Source organism: Vidua macroura, chromosome 3 (genome assembly GCF_024509145.1).
Source record: "Vidua macroura isolate BioBank_ID:100142 chromosome 3, ASM2450914v1, whole genome shotgun sequence".
NCBI lineage: Eukaryota > Metazoa > Chordata > Aves > Passeriformes > Viduidae > Vidua > Vidua macroura.
Genome location: NC_071573.1, coordinates 11194489 through 11214726, shown reverse-complemented (window position 1 = coordinate 11214726; position 20238 = coordinate 11194489). Strand labels below are relative to the sequence as shown.

At 35.1% G+C, this 20238-nt stretch overlaps 1 protein-coding gene across 9 annotated transcripts in view; it reads left to right on the top strand.

The window, feature by feature from the left end:
* The window catches only part of QKI (QKI, KH domain containing RNA binding), a 149560-nt gene that overhangs the window by 25487 nt on the left and 103835 nt on the right, over positions 1-20238 (top strand). For all 9 annotated transcript variants that reach the window (XM_053972325.1, XM_053972326.1, XM_053972324.1 and 6 more), the window contains exon 2: positions 11505-11647. In XM_053972325.1, coding sequence (XP_053828300.1) covers positions 11505-11647 — 143 coding nt within the window. The remainder of the gene's footprint in view (positions 1-11504; positions 11648-20238) is intronic.

Sequence of the window (20238 nt, the reverse complement as noted above, 5' to 3'; positions counted from 1 at the left end):
ATAAAAAATAAAACAGGACAAATAACAGTTAATAGCTTCCACTGCAGTAAAAGAAATTTAAGTAGCAATGTTGTTATTTCTCACTGTCAGAGGGTGATGATGGTGGCTGTAGTTGATTCCGTAAGGTTTTGCTGGCTCTGCATGTTTACTTGCCTTGCTGATTTCCTGCTGGTTGGTAATGTGTTGAGTCAGATGGCTGAACTAATGTGTGGTACAAAAGGATGGATAACAATTAGATTAGTATACTAATATGTCACTTCATTTTAACTTATGTTCAAGTCTGAAAAACGTACTCAGCTTTAGTAAGAATTACAATTGCCAACAGCCTACTTTTTGAACCTTCAATTTAGGTTTCAATCATGTGAGATTTAGTTTGATTGTTGCCAGGTTTCACTTCCCTGGAGAACCATGTTTACATAGGTATATTTATCTTTTAGAAGATTATTGAGGTGTATGTATTTGCAGTGAGTTCAAGCACACTGTTTTGTTTTTTTTTTCCCTCTACATTGATGAAAAATGATCAGCTTTTCAAAACTGACTGGTTATCTTAATCACTTCAGCATGATATTGAAGTTGTTTAACAGTTGTAATAGAGGAACTCAGTGACAATATTTAAGTAGTCTTTTCTGTATGTATTACCTAGCATAAATACAAGCATTTTAAAATTCCTTTCAACACCTTGGTTAAAGTATTTAAGATTTTTTACTAGTTATATTTCTTGTATATAAATTTTTGTCACTGGTTGTGTTTATGTAAAAAATTACAATTTGCAGTAGGGTAAAGCCTGTTCCTATTAGCATATGTATTATTCTTAATAGATTTTTTAAATCATGTTTAGACAACCTTTTAATCAGTTCTACTTTTGGCACAGCTATTGTCACTTTGTTTTTGCTTATACCTTGAAGAGCTTTTCTAGGAGTACCTATTTCACAGAGTTATAGAATGGTTTTGGTTGGACAGACCTTAAAGATCATCTAGTTCCAGCTTCCCTGCCATGTTTTAACCAAATTTCTTTAGTTAAATTTTATGTAGAATACTCCATGGGAAACAACCCAGCTTAGCGTTGGTCTGTTTCTTGAGCACTTGTAATTATTGTGTTAGTCTAGTGCTGTCTGTCTGTGGTAAACTTGTCATATATCTTACAGACTTTCATGCTGTTTTTAAGAAGTTCTTCAATGTGTTTGAAACGTGGCATAGATAATAAAAACTGGACTAATGTGTCTGGATGAAATATTTACTGTAGAACTAGATTTTGAAGTGTTTTCATGCATGAGTACATGTTTGGTTATTCTATATCCAACTCAAGAGTTTTCAGGTGTGTTGGATGTGTATAATCTTTTAATACAGGTGGGTAATGCTTAATTTATGGTTGTAGTTTGGTTAGTTAATTTATGGCTGTAGTTTGGTCTTGGTTATGTATTTGCTTAAGCAGAGATAAGGATTAAGTAGAGATGTTGTTTATGTACTGACTAACTCTGGGAAGTCTTCCAATACTTAAAAGTTCATTTGAAGTTGCACAATGCATCTTTGCAATGTAATTTATATCAGAGCAGTGCAATAGTTAATGTATTTAATGTTGTGGATGACTAACTTGTCAGTGCTGGTACTTGTCAACCAAAAATGGTCACTTTTTTAGTCTTGTGAATAAAATGCTGACAGAGCTAGGTAGGGCAGCATTTACAGCAATGCTGTGTGATGGGGAGCAGTGTGTATAAAAGTGGGATTGTGTTACTGTTGTGCGTGATCAGCTAAGAAAAAACAAATTGGGAATGAGAGGCACTAGTCAGTCCTATTCAGATGGATTAGGTTCCAGCTGAAGTGATGAAAGCTGTCAGGTCAGCCTCTTACAAAATTGTTCTTCAGAAATACATAGAGAATGACATTTCTTACAGGTACTGGAATTGCTTTGTTTTGACATGCTAGCAGGTTAGAATGGAAATGTTCACTTTATTAACTAAGCCAATTATCTCTAGGTATTCTTGCTTTCTCGCATTTTGGTGTTTCTTACAGTGTTAGGTAAATTCTTTAGTTGATAACCAGCAATTCATTTGTTTAGATGTCACAGATACAAAACCTATAGTGTCTAAATACAAGTTTTTATGATTATGAAGTTATTTCATCATCATCTCTGTATCAGTACAGTTCTTATATATTCTTTTAATAAAGAAGGCATAATGTTAATACTTCACAACTAATCAGCTAATAATAATGACTGGGTTTTTTTCCCCCTTTATCTCATAAAGCGTATAGGGCATCTAGTGGTTTTCAATGTATCCAGTGATCACTGTGTGCATAAACTGTAGAAGATTGAGTTTTGTAATGCAGAAATACGTACAAAATTGTTAAAAATGGACAGAACACAGGTGAATATGCATCTTCAGTTCCCAGCATTTCCTAACTACTTTATATAAGTGACCAAGTTTTGTGTTTCTTCAGATTGCCTTTGTATGTTAAAATGTATGAAATTTACTTTGGTCTTAATTAGTGAAAGAGAGAGAAGGCTCACATAACATCACTGGGTTAGTGAATAGGTAGTTATTTTTGGGTGGTCATGGAAGTTAAAAAAAATCCCTCTCTCTTTTCATACAAAAGACAAAGAGTACATTAACCCATGGAATGCTTTCTTGTAATTGCTGACTGTGGAGGATCATTGTGGAATGGTTCCCAAAGACTGAGAAGATAACTGCATGTTCTCTAGGTTGCTCTTTGAAATTGGTGAGTTTTAAGGTGCACCCTTGAATACAGGAAAGAAAATGGTGCTGCTGTTTAGTTTTCAAGTGGAGTTTTTTTAGTGGTTTTTACTTCTCGGTTCTAAAGTTTAGGTAACTCAGTTGTAATTTTAATTTTATGGTAAACTTCAAAACTCATTATTTACAAGGGTCTATGCCACAAATTTGTTTAAACTAGTTTTGTTTGTTTTAAAGGTTGTAAAATAGTGTCTTGCCCTTTACTTTTATGCACTTCTTGCACTTACTGGCAGAATAGCATAGTGTGGGATTTCAGTGCTGATATCCGGGTGATTTTGATATTAATAAGGCTGTTCTGTTCTGAAGTGCTCAGTATGCATTTTGAGAGAATGTTCTGGCTTTACTGGAGAGCTTCCTGTTACATAATTCCATAGTTGTTGAACTTAAATACACTATTTCATATGCAGAAGATACCTGTGGAAAGCGGACAGCAGTTGATTCTGGTGTGAAGGGAGCATGGGACTGTGTGTGGCTAGAGAAGGTCCACTGCAGACCAGTCAGTCTACATTGCTCACAAAGATCAATTTCAAAAAAAAAAGACAGCAAACGGAGATAACATGGCTTTTGTAATAAAATACCCACCTGAGGAACTAAAACTGTGGAAGTTCTGTCCGAGCTGATACTATCAAGCTGATGTTTTTAAAGTGCGCCAAGTTAACTCTGTTGTTTAAATCTCTTAGATGGCTCCTTTCTTTAATCTTTCTGGTGATTAGTAGTTCACACGGAGTAGTATTACTGCAGATTCTCCCACATTTAAGATATTCAAGTTATTTATAATTATGGTTACCTGACAAACATTTGGTTGATGCTGCTGGGTATGGAAAGAAAAACAAACAGACAAGAACTTTGAATAGCTCTAGAAGCTTCCTGTACATTTAGCTGTGCTACTTGTAACTAAGGGAACAACTTGAGGAGCTGGAGAGAGTCCAGAGGGCAGCAGAGCTGGTGAAGGGTCTGGAGCAGAAGTCCTCCAGCAGAGGATCAGCTGAGGGAGCTGGGGGTGTTTAGCCTGGAGAAAAGGAGGCTCAGGGAGACTTTGTCACTCTACAACTCCCTGAAAGGAGGGTGTAACCATGTGGAGCTTGGCCTCTTCTCCCAGGCAGCCAGAGACAGGGCAAGAGGACATAGTTTAAGGAAAGACTGGACATGGCATTTAATGCTGTGGTCTAGTTGATATGTTGGTGTGTTTGGTCGCATATTAGATGGTTCCCAGGGAGCTAGAGCAGATTTTTGAGAGGGTGGTAGTTAAACCTGATGCAAATATGAGCCACCAAATCTGCTTCGGCAGTCGTGCTGTGCTGAGGGACTTTGGTTTTTCAGTTTTCTCTCCATCAGCTAATTACTCATCTCAAGAAACTTTCCATTTTCCCGTGCTGCTTATTTGGGTGTGGATGGATAGTGTGTGACAGTTGCTGTATCATGTTAGTTGAATATGCCAAGTAGATTGCTGAAAAGTTCTTTAAAGTATCCTCTTGGGAGCTTATAAACTGATTTTTATGTTAAAGATATTTAGATTTTTGGAGCATAATGCTGGGGTATGATGAGACAAAGACAAGAACCTCATCTCAAATATACATCTTTTGGAGCTTACCAAGAAAACGAGGAGACAGTATTTAATCTTCTTTATATTATTTTTTTAAGCAAATGCAGATTGCCACTGGCAACTGTAATGCAGGATTGATGGACTTTTTCAGACCTGCTCTGGCCTTTCTGACATACCATAATGTTAAATAACATAAATGCAAGTTTTAGTAAGTGGAAACAAATGCATGACTGTTTTAAATTTACCAGTTTATTATGTCTGAGTTCAGTGTCATGCTTTAGACCAAAATTGCTGATACATGAAAATTTGTCAGAAGTAGACTGTTTTATCAGCTTTGCTTGATCCTAAGTCTGGTTTCTTTAACTTTCTTTAGCTTTAAGTGTTGGCTTCTGAAGGACAAATGCTATGAATCTTGTTTGCCTGATGCTCAGGCATTTCACTGCTTTAATATCAGGGGTGGGGAGTGTAAATGCCAGCATTTTAGATTGTGTACTGATGATGCATGCGGGGTACAAGTCCATGTGGCACAATATTAAAAATGGCTTGTTTTTTTTCCTAGCATTGCTATTTCTGCTGCATCAGCAAAATAGTAACAAACAGCAGTGGTGTTAACAGTGAAGACTGTTAAAATTGTGATGAATAAAACCAGCTATTTCTTTGCCAAGTAAGCATACTAAAGCTGTTAGATTAGAAAACACATGAGTTGCAATGTTCCACCAATAATAAAGCACTTTAAAGCTTTCTGTTGACATTTATACAAAGAGAACAGATGAGTATGCTCTATTTGGTTTTGAAGTCACTTTGATACAAACCTTACAACTGCCTACAAAAGAAGGAGTTTTACAGGCTCTTCTTGCAAAAAGAAATGATTGAATTTTGACACCAAGAGCGCTGACAAATTGCTCGAAGTGCTGCCCACTTATCATTGGACTGACAGTTTAATCATCGAAAGTGTACTGCTAGATTGAGGAGCAAAAGAGAAGTACCCATAGTTTTTCCAAAGCATTAAAAGATTTAAATTTCATTGAAATTTGAAATGCAAACACTTTTTTTTTCTTTTTTTTGTGATACACTTGAATGACTTGTGTGCCATATTCTCAGTAGTCATGTTGAGTACTTCGTACTTTTGCATTTCTTCTGAGAGACTGTCTGTTGGTCTAGTGGATTAATGGTGTGATGTCACTTTGGTTTTTCTTCTAATTTTTTTACAATAAAAGTTGTAAAATTTGATACATGCTGTGTACCAAATTTTAAATTTGGTGCATGCTGTGTCAACAAGATTCTTTTTGTGCAGGGGATGAACTCAGCACGCTACTTATGTTGTAGTTTGAGTGCATGCACTACGTTAGTCTTTAGAACACTTTCAAGAGAGATTATAATTCACTGGTCTTCAGAGATTTTAAGTAAGAGCAGAATATAAGAGTTTCCTACTTTCTCTGCTTTTTTCTCTCCATTATTAGTTATATTTTCCATATTTTTGCAATATTAATGGATGCTGTTTGACCCACTGTGTATTCTATAAAACTAAGTGGTATCTAGTTGCAGTTGTCTGATTAATGGATAATGCTTTAATGACACACAGAATTGGTTGCCTGCATGTATAAGTCATGGATCCATATTCAGTGGCTTTGAATCCCATGAAGTGGTAATTTTATGTCTGTTATTTTAGTGTCTGTAACCTTTTTTTTCTAGTTTAGGGACTTACCTGATAGCAAAAAAAAAAAATTTTACTTAAAAGTAACTCTAAAATGCCTAAAGTGATGACCTAGCAGCAGTTCTGTGCAATAAAAACACCTGTTAAAAATACTAACTTAATGCACACATTTTGTTGCATTAAAAAAAACTACACTGCATAGTAGTAAAGAATGAGAAGGTACTTGATTCAATTAGTTGCTCACTTTCCCCCTCAGTGCAATGCATGCTAATCATGTGCATTTGAGTGGACTCACTAAAAGTGGTCTCTGATAGTTAATAAAATTCTTCACTTTTTGCAAAAAGCTATCATGGAAATATGAAGGCATTACTTGTACTTCAGTTTAGTGTCATAGTCTGTAAGAAAAAAATACAAGAATTATTTTTACCTGTCAAAATACATAAAATTACGCTGCATGTAAAAATTTTGATGTCGTTGATATTTTGGGCATAACTTGATTTCTCTGAGAAAGTAGAAAACTGAAACTGATGTTTTATGCATCAGTGAGATCCAAGTACCATGTAGATTTTCAGCTAGATGAACGTAACTGTTATTCTTACCATAACTCTTAAACTTTTAACTTTAAACATTTTCTCCTAACTTTGTTATTTTTTCATATGGAAACTAGCTTGTGCCTGAGAATCTTTGAAAGCCTGGTGTTTCACTTGGTTAAGGAAGCATGCCTGCTTGTGTTAGAAGATGATTAGTGTTTTGATTAATTCTGTATCTCCTCCTGATTTTGACTGTTGGATTGGTCCAGTCCCACTTGCTGTGTATTGCAATGAATGACAGTTAAGGTCCTCTTCTGTTAGTTTCAAAAATAAATCAGTTCTGTGTGTGTTGATGACTTAACACGGTCTTAGGAAAAAAACATAAGCTGAGAGTTGCATCAGTTTAAATATGTTTAAATGGATGCAGCTAAATTGGAATATCAGAAGATTTGTTTCAGTTCTTCAAATTCTTAGTTTTAGCTTAAACTACATTGAGAAATGCATCAATTTAAAAACAATCTGCTGCTCTTCCTAAAGATAAAACTTTGTAATGTAGAAGAAGCTTTCATGGTGAGAAATAGTAAAGCTGTGGCCACTGGTGATGAAAGTGGTTTGCAAAGTGGTGGGACAGGAAGGATTTGAATCTTTTCGGTGATTTCCTACTCTGAATATTCTTACAGAATGGTTTATGTAAACCCATTTTATGTTGCAACCCAGCAGTCTTAAACACATGTGCAAAGTCTTAATTCCTCTGATGGAATAATTGACAGCTGAAAATGAGTAACTTCTTGATGGTGTCTAATGTGATGACAAACATTCACATGAACACTGTTCTTTGTGTGTTCAAGGGGGAAGAATACTCTAAGTTTAATGAAGAAATCAAAGCAGTACATATCTGTAGACAGATGTAAGCAGTATAAACAGTATATCCTGCTTCAAAACATATTTTACGTAGGTATTAGAGAGATTGAAAAAATATGCTCTGTAGATAAAGGAAAGAAAAGATTACATTACTTGTATAGTTTCAGGGACAGAGGAAGAAAAATGTCCTCTGGACCAGAGTGCATGTCATTGCTACTATGGCTAACTAGGTCATGCTGTATTAAGGTGGAAGATAAAGATATTGAAACCAGTTTGTCTTTTTAATTTATTTCTCCACTACCCTGCTGTGGGCAAGACAAATTTGTCATTTACTGCTAAACTTATTGATTAGAATGTGTAGACCAGGATATTGTTAAGGGTGAATATTGTAGGTTTTGAAATTCTTTGAGTTTCTGCTTTTACCTACAGTAGAGATGGGTACTTACATCCTTTCAGAAACCTATTAATGCATTGGCAGAACTCACAGGTTTTAGAGATATGGGGAAGCTGCTGTATGCCTTTATTTTTTTCTTTCAGTCATATCTACCATTATAAATATCTCTCCTTACTAACACTCTGTTAAATCTTTTGAGCATTATACAATGTAATTACCACTGCAGCATTAAGACAGAGGTAAAGTACCTAGAATTGTACTTAGATGTTCACTTGGAAAGTAAAGCTTCCCTTATTGTTGAATCACTTGGCTTTCTGAGAGAGGGAAGAATCTAAAGAATTATAAATGTGAAGGAGCTAAAGCTTTATAAATGAACTTGAAAAGGGTGATTTCATGAGAAACATACCTCATTCATGAGAAGCTCTTGGGCAAGGGAAGGCCTACTTGGTAGTGTGTCAGAAATGTGAAATAAGTCCAAATAAAAGACTGTTTACTTACTTCCTTTTTTTTTTTTTTAATATGTGAATTCCATGCTAAAAACAAAAAGGTGTGCTTGGAGGATTTGACCTTCCTACTTCAGCACTGCTCCTCAGATTTTTAGTTATTTTAATGTATTTCAGAACAGAATAAAATGGTACTTGCTTCAGCTTGAGAGAGCAGAGTTTTTATCTCCTCTAATGTGCTGCTGGTGATGCTTTCTGAAACCTTATTAACTCCTGGTAAACTTGAGGGAGGTGCTGAAAATACAGTACCACATAATTCTGTCAATACACAGAACTGCCTAAAGCGAGTGGCAAAGTTGCAAGATACTTACGAGACTAGAATCTTGAATTGGGTGTAATGGAGACCATAAAAGGAAAGCAAAGTTATGTCATCAAAATTCAATACTTTGTATGGAGTCTTGTTGAGGCACCAGAGGTGTGATTAAACAAGAAGCAGGTATGTGAGAAAACTGCTGTCAGTCATGAAAAAAAAAGTAATCTTGCAGATGTGTAGAAGGATTCAAGCAGAATCTGAAAAAACTCAGGAGACATATCAAACAGATAACTCCATGAGTTGTTCATTTGAGAGAATGCTTGTGGTTAGCTGCGCTAATACCTTTAGAAGGAAGATAGGTTGTACTCCATCTGTAGTTAGGAGTGAGAGACAATGGGTGAACTAGAGATTTGATCTAATTATTTTATCATTTAAGTAGTAGTCCTTCCATTTTGTCAAATTGAAGAAAAGTGGAAAGAGAGTTTCACAGATAATGTGTTACGCAGAAGTGGAGTTTTGAGACTGGATCAGCAGTTAAAGAAAACTGGGAATGCATGCCTATTATTTCATGTGTTGCTTCTGAATGTTTCTTCTGAGGCCTTGGAGAAAGTATCTAAGACAAGAGAGAAGGTAAAATTCCAAGAAGCAGAAGAAATGGTAGCACTTGAGGAGCAAGTGATACTGCTGACTGGTGTAGGTGACTGTCCCTGTCCTGATGTTTGTTACCATTACTGCTGGCTTGAATGTAGAGAGAGAAAATACAAACTTACATGTGCCAAGAAAACTAAAGTTCAGGTGTCTGGTCCTGTAGTAGTGTTTTCTACTCCACTGAGTTGGTAGATGTCTTCATTCTCTATAAAGTTTGAGGCGTGATAGATAGCTTAGGTTTCTCACAAGCCGAAATTGAGGGGTAGTCCTCAAGCCAGCTCTCATACTATGTGTGTGTTCTGAATGTTTGGTTTTCAAGTGTCATGAATGTGGCAGAGGATTATTTGCAAAAGAAAGATTAAAGTAAAAGTTCATTTTCTCCTGTGAAGACTATGATATCCAATGTTATTGATTATATTCTGCATGAAAGTTACATTTTAAAAGGAAAATTTTTATTTATAGTTGGCAGCTACTCAGTAGCTGTCAACTATAAATAAAAATGACCATGTTGCTGCTTAAGCTTCAGTACTTCTACAGACTGCCTAGCTTGTTTCAGTGTAGTGTAAGTTAATGGAAAATCTGAAGAGAATGGAAAGGGAACAAAGTATGCCAAAGATAGTAGTATTTGTTGATAGAGATGTGCTAAAGAATTTCTTTATATACTGAAGCCAGTATAAATACTGGTTGCAGTTTTGAGGAATTTGTGCTCATTGCTGAAATTGTCTGTGTAGAAGGAGATGAGGATTTTTTTCCTTCTGCTATGATTATATGGTGACAAAATTTGTGTTCCCCATTGTAAACAGGTGCTAACTACCAAATCATGATACAGTACACGCGACTGTGTCAGTTTCCAGCAGAGAAACAACTTGTTCCTGAGTATGCATTTCAGAGATCTCCTTTCTGATGCTCTCCCCCACCCCACAGCTTTTCAGATGGTGAAATCTCAGCTATTAATCATTTGCCAGAGAAGAAACTGATTATGAAACAGAGGTTATATTAATCTCTTGTCTGCTGCTAGAGTTTCAAGTGACTTCTTTCTGTGGCTTCCTGTATTTAGATGAAAACATAAGATTTCTGTTTTCAGTGTTGTGATTAATTCTGGAGGTTTTGAAAGCAGTTGTTGCAATTCTAAGTAAAAGATTGGATTTACTGATTTACAGTCCATGCTATTGTCAATCTTAATGCTTTGGGAATAATCCTGTTGAAATGTTAGTTTTTGTTTTGAAACTTGGTTAATACATTAATTTTGACTAGTTCTTCAGTGATACTGAAATAAACTCATTAAGAACATTTTTACACTATTTGGAGCTCTATAAGTTATGAAATGTGGAACTTCTGATTTTTATAGCAGCAATTAAAATACCTCGTTTAATAGATTTAGAAGGAAAATGTGACTTCTTGTTAAATGTCTCTTTTGGTTAAACAAAAGGAAGCTTTGTGTTAATTCTCAGACTGTTACAGCTTAGTGACGCTAATGTAGATTTGAATTAAATTACCCATTTTTAACTACTTTGTATGTAACTACTAAACTGCATCTTCCAAGTAAATACTGCAAGGTGTGAGTAACATAGGTGCAAATGGTAGAAACAGTACTTACAAGTTCACCCTCGACATTCCCTGGTGCTCTTGAGGAGTTTTTCATTACTTTGAAATGAAGTAGTAGGGTTTCTGGGTGCACAGAGAGCTTGCCCAGGTCTCTGATACCACACCTGAGTTTAATTTTGTTATCTCTTTGGGGGTAGTCAGTAGACCAGTATCTACCTGTTTGTTGTCATACCATGTGCTCATGAACTGCACCATTAAGTTGTCCTATTTCCCATAGCTGAAAGATGCTCCATTTAATTTCCAAGCTATAGTTAATCCCATAACTAGCAAAAGTACTGTAGAGATGCATTTTTCTATTTTTTATGTTGGGTACAGATTTCTATTTTTTTTTTTCTTTCTAGCTGCTTTATTATTAAAAAAAAAATAAAAGAACTGTTTTTATACACCTTTTAAATGATGTGAGCAATCTTGTAAGTGTTCTGAGGAGGTGCATGTAATTTTTACTTCAATAGCTGAATTCCATAAACAGGATGAGTAGGCAGCAAATTTGCAGACATGAAAGACATTAAAGGATGGGTACTGCAATTTAAAAAAAAAAAAAACCAAAAAACCACCAAAAACCAAAAAACAAAACCAGTTGAAAGCCCTGAAACAAAACAGAAGAAAAAAGACAAAACCTGAGCAGATTTTTCAGCTACTATGATGTTCATGAGAAGAGGAAGAAAATGGCATTTAGATTTGGGATATAATAGAAAGAGAAGATTGTCATGTTAGATTATAATCTGTTACTGTATTTAATGCCTAATATACGTTTTTCCCCCCACAGAAATTAGCAGAGTACGGAAAGACATGTATAACGACACATTAAATGGTAGTACGGAGAAGAGAAGTGCAGAATTACCAGATGCTGTGGGACCTATTGTACAGTTACAAGAGAAACTATATGTGCCTGTAAAAGAATATCCAGATGTAAGTATACCTTTTTAGTCCCTAAATTATTTTTTGATCCCTGTGGTCATCTTTAAATGTCATCATGCTGAGTTGCTTTGGGTACTAGGGAATCAGTGTATGTTCCACTTTGTTTGATTTACAGTGAGTGTGAGTGGAAGAAAGTTGTGTTAAATACCAAATTAGTATGGATTGCTAAACCTTAGATGTAAGTTCCTAATTTTCTTGTTCATTCAGTGTTTTCCATCCTGAGACACTTGTGAAGTGAATTTCAGGAGGAAAGTAGTTCTTGGGATGGTGATTTTTTCTTCTTGGTGTGTCTCTAAGTCAGCTGCAGAATGTTTTGGGACCCTTTAAAGACCTTTTGGAGACTGCACTTAGTCTCAATCACTGTTTGTCCCATACCTGTGTAACCAGTTCTGTTGCTTATAGAAGTGTCTTTATCTCAGGGTTGGTTGTCCTGTCCTCTCCCCTTTCCCCACCCCCCTTAAGCAGAACTCTTTGCTTGCCTGTCAATATTGTGCACTCCATTGGGTGTTCTTTTCTGTTGTACACTTACCTTCTGAAGGAGAATGGTTTCATTTAACTGAATTCATCTGATCTGAAATGTTTTTAAAAACTACTTGGGAAGAACAGTCCTTTCAAAATCTACCCCAAGTACCCCCAGCCGTTTTCATTGATCAGTGACAAAATAAGAAACTGTGTTATTCTTCCCTAATAGAATTTACAGGTTCTGTTGCAGTAGAGGAGTGCAGGGTCCAAGTAAGGGATTTGCACATTAAAGTGATATAAAGTGGAAGAAAGTACAGAAGAGCAAAAATGGAGGTAAAACTTGTGCATTTCTGTGGCTTTTCTTTGTATGCTTAATTAGATTGAGCTCTCCAAATGGAGTTTTATTATTTCCGTGCTGCTTAGAACATACAGGCCTCTAAATAAATCTCAGTGTGCCATGCTCCATTAAGAAAATTAAATGGAAGTCCTTATTCAGAACAGAATACTTAGACAAATGTCTTTTCTCCCTTTATAAGTTTTCATGTAGTTGTTTTGCTTTGAGGTTAAAATACCTGTACTGGGAAAAGTGTTCAAGGAATTTGCACTGGCACTAAGGACATCTCTCTCCCCTTGTATTGCATTTTTCTTCCAAATTAAACATATGTGTGTCTATGTACATCTGTGTGCATGCATACATGTCCCCACACCAAAACCAGTAATTCTTTTGAAACTCCTCAGTGTTACACATTTTTGAGAGCAATTGTTCTGTGCAGTTGTTACACAGAGCCATGTAAATAGCTCTGGACTTAATACCTCCAGTTATCTTAGAATTATATTACTTAGTGGCTTTTTAGAACATTTTTTAGTTATTGAAATCTTGGTTTTATAACTTGACAGTTTATTCTTTGTGAAGAATTGCCTTAGTTATTTGTTGTAGTTTTTACCCAACCTCCTGTACGAGGATTATGAGTAAGAAAAAAGGTGTTGGATTTCCCTTAACTATTAAGCTACTCTTCTAGAAATCAGGGGTTTAGTAGCTTAGCTCTTCACTGCCAGTTAATTATCAAATATAGTGTAAATGAGCAGGAAAGAGTTTGTCTGTAGTTTCTGACAAAGAAATGATTTCACTAGCTACTGCTAGCTCTTTGTTTTCTTTTAGAAGAATGGCCTTGAAGTGGTCACTAATTTATTTTAATAAACTCTTAGGCATTCGGAAGTTGGAGAAGCTTGTGATTTGTGTACATGTGACCCAGATTGAAAAGGCTCTTGGCTCTTGTGAGATGATTTGAAGTGTGTGCTAGAAAATGCAAAGCTTCTGCCGCTGTGGTAGGACCTGGCAGTTCAAGCTTCACTGGGGAGCCAAGCCCGGTGTTCTCTGTGTGCTCCTGTATTTGCTCATTGCTACTTGGAATGGGATCTGCACAGCCTTAATAACTGGTTAATCAACTAGAATATACCACTACATACAAATAAAAAGCTGTGATTCAGTATGTAGGCCGTTTCTAAAATCTTCCTGGAAGTTAGAAATTAAGTAACCTGCTTTGAATTCAGGCTAGCACAGCATTTAGAAGGTCTGGAGTACAGTGATTCCAATTTACTAAAAAAAAAAAGTGCAAAATTCATGTGTAAGTATTAATTTCACCAGTGAAGGTAAATTTGTGTGTAAAGAGAGAAATTGTTACCTGTGAGAATTTTCACAACAGTACATGAAACTTCTTACTCATATACAGTAATCAATTTAGTTGTTACCAGATTTAGGAAAGACATACTGTATAGACTATGAGAGTGAGTTTCTCAGATAAATCTAGTTGATTCTATCTATTGCCATAATTTTCTTCCAACTGACTATCTTGTATACATTACAAGGATACAAAGTTGGATACACCTAAAGTTGTCCAGAGAATAGTGACCAGAAGCTGGTTTTCTGATGTATGTTTAATAATATTTTTAGTAACAGAAATAAAAAAAAAAAACAGGAAAATGTTAGGATCTTCTAATAAGCTTTTGTTATGGTAAATATTTTTGACTTAGAATTTTGAGCATATTGGTTAGTTGACTGTACTGAATACTGCATAGTACTATAGTGCCATTTTGTGCACAGAATCCTAAGTTGCCTGTGAGGCATAAAAATAGTGGTCTAGTATAAGTTTAAACAAACATGCTTTATATGTGTGTATATATAAACATACACAAAAGATGAAACAGTAAATTTTCATAGCCTGCATCACTTTGATATTACTGTTTCACTATCCTTTGGTTTTCCACACAAAATAAAGAATATATAAAATTGAACTTAAAAGCTAAAGTAAATCTATAAAATCCCCTGAAGGCTCCTAATTTATTTTTTTTCTACTAGTGCATATTGAGTATTTTTAATCTAATATTTATTTGAAGGCCATAGTTGATGTGAGGTTCAACTTGCCAAAAAATTAATTGACTGAAACAGCCTGTAGTTTTTAAATGCTGACTGTGCAGAGTCTGAATTTCTTCTGTACTAGTAAGTAGAAGATACAAAAAAATCTTGCTAGGCAAGAATAAGTTTTCTTTTCTGTGTTGTATTAATAAGGCAAATTTTTCCATTATGCAGTCACAATCTGATGAATTGTGTAACTGTTGGGATGGTCTCCTTTATGACACATTTTTTTTCATAGGAAGTTACTGTTTATTGGGTCTATTTGTATTGTTTTCTTCTAGAACCCTTGAAAGGTGTTTAAACTTTATAGAAATTTTAGTATTAAAACTGAGATTTGAGTTAAAACTTAGCTGTTCTGAACCATGTATATATGCTTCTGAAACTTGGGAGAGAACTTTTGCAGATGGCACCCAAGAAATGAAATTCCATTAATTGTCCTTATTTTGCCCTTAAGTTAAAAGTGAGTTCTCTACAGAGTAATATTTGTACTCTCATGTAAGTCTTTGGTGTTAAAGTTTGAAGACATTTCCAATTCATGGAGAAATAACTTCGATCAGAATTTTAAAAAGTAATAAGAAAAGATGTCAGAGAAATAGTTGAGCTCTTAAGAAGCAGAAGAATGGAGGATAAGCTATTGTTTGTGCGTGAATAGTTAAAAGTCTTTAGCATTTCTTATGCTTCAGATAAATGATTAATTTTCTCAAATTTCCCTAGAGAGATGAGACTAAACTTTCTGCCTGATATCAATTTAAACAGTTCTTGGAATTAGTACCTACAAATGTTGAACTGAATAATTTTTTTTTCTATTATAATCATGGCTTTATTATTAATAAGTAGCCTGTTCTTTCTGATTAATATGAAATTCTCTGTTGGAACACTTCTGAGCCTCTTCAGTAAAAATGTAAGAACTCAGTAATTATCGCATCTAAAGTAGTGTGTCCTTTGAGTATACTGAAGCTCAGAGGCCAGCAGTGATAAACAGCTTGTGCGTACTTTCTGACCATTTTAGTTAAAACTGTTTAATTAGTACAACACAGCTATGAACACAGGGACTCAATTTACTATAGGGAACTTACTGACAAAGTGCTTAAATCCTTTTTCAATTTGTAATATCACAGTTTAATAGCATCCCTAATATGGATTAGGAAAATGATAACATCTTTATTTATTGTTCTTTTTCTTTCACTTAAGCTTTTCATTCCCTAGTGGTAAACAGGGAAGGAGGCTAAAAGACTTTGTCTTGTTTACCCTTGCAATTTGAAGGAAAGAGAGAATATAACTGGTCTCTGTACATAAACTCGGGATACAGAATAATGGCAGGGCTGAAGGAAGATTCGGAAAATGGTCAGCTACTGATGAAAGTACAAATGTATATGAAATAACTAAAGTAGTTTGATTACTAATTTTCAGTCTTAGTAGGGTCATAGGAAAAACATTTAATAGAATAAAGGGAACAAAATTTAATTTTAATTTTGAACTTTATGTATTAATGAGAGGCTTTATGTGCTCTGGTTGCACATGGTAAGGATATGGACTGAGAAAGGGCCCCTTTGTTTAGATGCTGTTAAAATTGAGAAATGCCTTAATATCTGTATGAAGATGGTTTTTTAATCCCTTCTATCTAATGTTTTATTAGATATCCTTCTATTACTGACCATCTGAATCATCTTTTGACAGTTTTTTTAAAAAATTTTGGAACCATGCTAAACACTCGGTGGTTTGGGAGATTTGGAGTTTGTTCTTTTTTTGGGTGGGTGTTTTAGTTTTGGGGTTTTTTGGTGCAGGATGACAGATGTTGTCATAATTTTATTCATAGATAAGCTGGTCAAATCTCCAGAGCATGTTTGTACTTGGAGGCAAAAGGGTGCAAGACAGGCTCAAATACATTGGAATTAAAAATCCTGTCCTATAGTCCCTTATAGTAGTCTGCAGGCTGAGCATCAGTTCAGCAGTACCAATTAACTTGGTCCATGTCTCCATTATTTTTTTCCTCTTAAACTCTTCAGGAATTTAGTGCAATTAAGTTAGGTGATTACCTTGTCATTTATCTGTTAATGTTCTTCCCATTTTATTCTTACTAATTTTGCTGTTTGGTCTTTCTGTGTGTATAAATAAAAAGAAAAGGAAGGTAGGGTGGAAGTAAGGTAAAGTAAGAGCTTAGTTAGTAGTATTTGCTTTGGCAATGTTCCCAATATATTTCAAAACAAATTTGGAAATCTGGGAGAAGAAATGAGTTGTACTTGGTAAGTGCTAGGAAAGTTGAACATATTTGTTAGGACACCATGTTTTTATGTTGATGCTTGTATTAGTAACTTCTTCAAATTAGCATCATAATATTAAACTCCTAGTTTTATATGCATGTTGATACATATACCATGTCCAGCATGTGTATGAATCTCCCTGCAGCAAGCAGTGGAATTTTTTTTGTTTTTTAATCAGTATACAGGTCCAACTTGTAAGGGTAGGAATCCCCTAATCTGACATCAGCAGCCACTGCTAGACATTTGGGTGCCTCTCTTCACCATGGATGAAGAGGATGGGGAAGCCAAGTGCTAAAGGAGAATGGTAGTCTAGAAAAGTAGTATAAATAGTTTGAAGATACCTGTTATTTTTTGGTGGATGAAATAACTAAAATGATTCTAATAAATTAATTTTATTAAAAATGTTTAACTGTGGGAATTACAAAATTTGAGGTTGCAAAGGAAGTGTCCAATGGAACTTCTTGAAATAGGTCTAGCAGTCAACATCCATCATGATTGCTTTTGCTCCTGAAGTGCCTTTCATTATGGCTCATCTCATTTTCTATGCAGAGTCAGGCTTTCAGTGGGCAGTCTCTTAGCTCTTGCAGGACTTAAGTCTGGGAGAGCTGGGTGCAAATAGTAATGTAATGAAAGTAATGAAAGTAATGAAAGGTCAGCTGTGAGGCAGATACTTGTGACATACTGATTTTGTTTTGTTTTACATTCGGGGTCTTTTTTCAGTCTGTTCTTTGAAGTGTTTATTTTAGGAAAGAAGGGTTTTATACAGAGATGAGGAAGTGCTTCAGCATGATATTTTTGCTTGCAGTTATGAGGTCAGGTACGCTTCGGTACACGTGCTGAACTTGTTGGTAGTTTTTTGTGAATTAATGTCCTGTGTATTTTATTTGGGGACTGCAGTAAACATGGAAATATATCAAGTAAGTGTTAAAACGATACTTAACTGAGCAAGGTAGTGCTTGTGTTTAAAACACTTAGGTGAATTTACAAATTACTGTTTAGACATCAGAATCCTTAATAGTTGTTCTTCGTTACTCGAAGTCAGGAGCAGATCTTCCGTCTGATTTAGAGAGTGGAAACAGGCTCTTGAGGGATATGGGATTTGAGAAACATAATGTTTTAAGGAAGGAGGAAGAAGAAATACAGAGAGAAAAACCCTTTATTGAGGATTATGTTTTTTTTTCCCCTCTGATTAGTTGACAAAAGGAGAACTATAGCACTAAGCTGTAATACTTTCCCCAGAAAAGTAACCTGGCAATTAGAATACCATGCTATCTTCATCCCCTCCCCCTGCAGTGGTCAGTCAGCTTTTGACACATATATTAGATACTTCTTCCTTTTTAGTAGCTCTGTAGTTTAGGTATTATTTTTTGTGTAGTCAGATTTTTATGGAGTTGCCTTTGCAAAAGTAATTTGATGCTTTCCAGTCAGAGGACTGCAGGAGTTTGATAACTTCATAAGGGTAGGTCAGTGAAATGCAAGTCTTAGCTACTCATGTTTGCTCTGTGGTTTGCTGGGATAAGATGGCACCAAGACCAATCTAGAATTGCTATTTAAAATAGTTTTGAGTTCCACACAGAATACCAGCTTTTCTTTGCATCTCTCATAAATCATATGGTTAGGTGAAAATCAATTCACATGCCCTCAGTGGTAAAAGGTCTGTTGTTTGTTACTAGATTAAGTCTGCCCACAAACCTTGGAGGTGCATATTAATTTGAAGAAAAAAAGAAAAAGCTGCCTTTTGAGCAACATAGTTGAGTTTTTTTAAACAGGTGTGCTGTTTTGATGTTATGCTATTTCTGAAGTTACTAATATGTTTAAAAATGTACATCACTTGTCAAGGAAGAGTTTTCAGTGTAATGCTGCATCTATAGCATTCATTTCATATCTGAATTTGTTCCATATTTCAAAAGAGTAGAGTTGTTTTGTTCCTCATATGTGTTTCATTGGTGTTGGTCACTTGGATGTCTTATATATGAGTCTTCTTGAGAGGAAGATTTTACAAAAATCCAGCTTCAGGAATAAACTTTCCTTTTAGGCATTTCCTTCCTTTTTCCATGTTTTGTTTCATTACTTGAGAATGGTTGTTTACCTGCCTTGGTTTGGAATGCTGGATTTAAAATAAAACGCACATGTGATCTAGGTGTCTCTGCATTGGAGATTCTGAGTTTCTGTAGCTAATAGATATTCATCAATTGTAGTATGGATCTACTCAATTTGTGAAATTAGTCTGTGCTATTTTTAATGCTAGTAAAAACACTAGTTGAAATCTGTTTAATTTCAGTCACTTTGCATAATATTAATTCATAGTTCTAAGCTTTTATATGTTTATTTTCTCTTTAAGAGCAGTTTATATTAGTGAATTCTGTGAAGACATTGATACCTTTTGAAATTTGCTGCACTGCTTTGAAACTGAGTGAATTCTTTTTCTTTCCAATACACTTAGTACTTTAAGAAACATAATTTTACTTGATGAACAGCCAGTTACTTTTTTACACCTTATTTGCACTCAGTTCTCTCTTATTATAGTATAGCACTTCCTCTCTTCAGGAAAGCTCATGCACCTGTCCTAATCGTGTACATTCATCCACCCAACACTGCAGTTGCTCGGGTTGATTACTGCTTTTTCAGAAGGTTTCTGTCTCTTTAGAGTACTAATGTAAGTTGGATCAGTATCTCTCAGCGTGGTTTATAAACACTCAGAACATACCGACCCAAAAGTTCGAGTTTGTTCTAGTTGCTAACATTGTGATCTGTGGTGTCAGAGGACACTGAGGGCTCTGCCCTGTGGTCAGTGATACTGCTTGTTTTGGGAAGATTATCAATTAAATTGTGATTTGAAGTTGTCTTAAATATGCAGAAGTTTACCAGATTATTTTTTTTCCTATGAAGTACAGGTAGTCTAAAAATGTGAATGGTGATTTAAATAGGTATCTCTGGATTGCTGTTCCATCTGGAAATGACCCTTTGTTATATTGCTAATGTATTTAAGTAGTGATGATAATGAATATATTATTCAAATCAACATCTTAAATGTCTGAGTAATAATATTTAACCTAATTGCTTGATTTTTATAATTTGAACTTACGTGAAATTTTGATTACCTTTTTAAAAAAAAATAAACGTCACTTGCATTAAAAGTAAAGCAAAGTTGATGTCATTCAACACAAATACTCAAATAGTACATTGTAGGCTTCAATGTCACTATATTTTTTCAAATTATTCTAGTCACAGTAATATTCTGGTCACAATTTTGCATATCCTTTTATCTTCCGCAAGTACAAATGTTGCCCTTAAGACTGGAAAAATTGTAATCAATGGCCTTTGAGTCTTTGTAAAGGACTACACTTTTTTGTGTGAGTCAGCTGATGGGCAAGCTAAAAGCAAGAGAGAGACGTGAAACTCTGGCTTTGTAATATAGATGGGGCTGGAACATATTTATCTCTAAA